Source organism: Salvelinus sp. IW2-2015, unplaced genomic scaffold, assembly GCF_002910315.2.
Source record: "Salvelinus sp. IW2-2015 unplaced genomic scaffold, ASM291031v2 Un_scaffold12998, whole genome shotgun sequence".
Taxonomy (NCBI): Eukaryota; Metazoa; Chordata; class Actinopteri; order Salmoniformes; family Salmonidae; genus Salvelinus; species Salvelinus sp. IW2-2015.
The window spans coordinates 1-1,855 of NW_019954254.1; the positions used below are offsets into that span (position 1 = coordinate 1).

The window sequence follows — 1,855 nt, forward strand, 5'->3', positions numbered from 1 at the left end:
CATAAGGTGAATGCACCAATTTGTAAGTCGCTCTGGATAAGAGCGTCTGCTAAATGACTTAAATGTAAATGTATAAATCAAGATATATAAATCAAGACATTGTGTATTTAGAGAAAATATGAGAAAAATGGCAAATGTAAACCAGGGACAAAATGCACTACCCTCCCCTGTGCCCTACTCAAAGCAATAAAAAAAGGTTTGACAACCCTCCCCTATTTTGTGGCACCCCTCCCCCAGTAATATTCAATCTGTTCTTAAAGAGTAAAGAAGTTTCGATTTTAAATTCGTTATGAGATTTCAGAGGACATCCATGGAAATTCTAATCACATGTCATGTCAGCTGACTAAATATATTTAATGATATGTGAATGTAATTAGTTAATTAACTGTTCCCTCTGCATTGTTTAATCAGCATGTATGATTGACAGGAGAGATGATGAGAGGGGCTGAGTTTTGACCATCATCATTATCAGAGGGGCCGAAGAATGGAAAGAGTTTCTCTGTAAAGGTGCAGTCAGTGAAAGAGTAGATATGAGACCTGGCCTTAACATTGTAAAAGGAGACCAGACCCTCCTCATAGTCCACAAAGACCCCAACCTTCTGGGGCTTCTTTCTCAGGGAGAGGATGACAGGGGGGAAGGTCCAGATAACATTCTCCTCCCTTCGGGTCACAGTCCAGAGTCCATCCTCAGGTTTCTGTATGATACACCTCTTCCTGTCTATGGACTCTCTGGCCACTCCTAAAGTCCATCTAGCCTTCCCCTTAACAATCACCTCATAGTAAAATCTTCCTGAGGAGAAGCCATCCTTTCCAAGGACAAATCGATGACCGTCAAACCTTTTTGAATTGTCAGGAAGATTCTGTGGTATGTCTCCAGTTCTCACTTGTTTCCCATCTTCAGACAAGATGAGATAGAGATTTGCTGTATCAGGGTCTAGAGTCACATCCACTGCATACTGCTGAATCATCTTCAGTTTGACTTCAGGCAGCTTCTCCATCTCTTTATTCAGTATCTCCTCCAGGTGAGACACAGCTCTCCTAACAGTCCCCACACACAGATCACTGTAAACACTGATCTCAGACCAGTCCTTGGTTGGTGGAGGTTTGTACTCTAGGGTTAGGAAGCTCTGGAGAAGTTGGAAGTGGTCCTCAGCGTGTGAGAGCCGCTTCAGATCAGTGCTTCTCTTCTTTAGCTCAGTGATTTCCTGCTCCAGTTCTTTAATGAACCCTTCAGCCTGCCGCTCTTCTGCTTTCTGCTTCTCCTCAATCACCTCAATGAGCTCAGCTTGGCTTTTCTCAATGGAGCGCACCAGAGCAGTAAAGACTTGTACACTGTTTGCTATCTCTCTATTTGCATCTCTCTTGCTGCGATTTACTGAGAGTCGGATCTTTTTAACCTTCTTCAGTCGCTCCTGGATAATCAGCTGCACTTTTGCCTCAGTTTTCCCCAGCTGAGCCTTCCTCTCTCCACACTCCTCCTCTATAGGGACAGTGTCATGAGTCTTGTGTTCTCCCTCAGTGCAGAACTGACACACACATGTCTGGTCAGTCCTACAGAACAACTCCAGGAGTCTGTCATGCATCTTACACATCCTGTCTTCCAGGTTCTCCACAGGGTCGATCAGTTTGTGTCTCTTTAAGGGTGGGGCTATCTGATGAGGCTCCAGGTGAGTCTCACAGTAAGAGGTCTGACACACCAGGCAGGACTTCAGGGCCTTGCGCTTCATACCAGTGCAGACGTCACAGGCCACTTTTCCAGGTTTGGGAGGGGGCCCATCTCTATCTTTATCTCTCCTGTTTTTAAATGTCTCTACAACCTTTCTGAAAGTTGTGTTGACACGAAGCTTAGGTCGTC

At 44.9% G+C, this 1,855-nt stretch overlaps 1 protein-coding gene across 1 annotated transcript; it reads right to left on the reverse strand.

Moving 5' to 3' along the window:
* Nucleotides 1–215: 215 nt before the first annotated feature.
* On the reverse strand, nt 216–1,812 carry LOC112080209 (E3 ubiquitin-protein ligase TRIM21-like). The gene has a single exon (XM_024145960.2). The coding sequence runs from the start codon at nt 1,725–1,727 to the stop codon at nt 408–410; it is 1,320 nt and encodes a 439-aa protein (XP_024001728.2). The 5' UTR covers nt 1,728–1,812; the 3' UTR covers nt 216–407.
* Nucleotides 1,813–1,855: the final 43 nt, after the last annotated feature.

What these genes read in the sequence shown, in the direction of transcription:
- LOC112080209 (XM_024145960.2), bottom strand. Translation starts at nt 1,727, where the DNA reads ATGAAGCGCAAGGCCCTGAAGTCCTGCCTGGTGTGTCAGACCTCTTAC.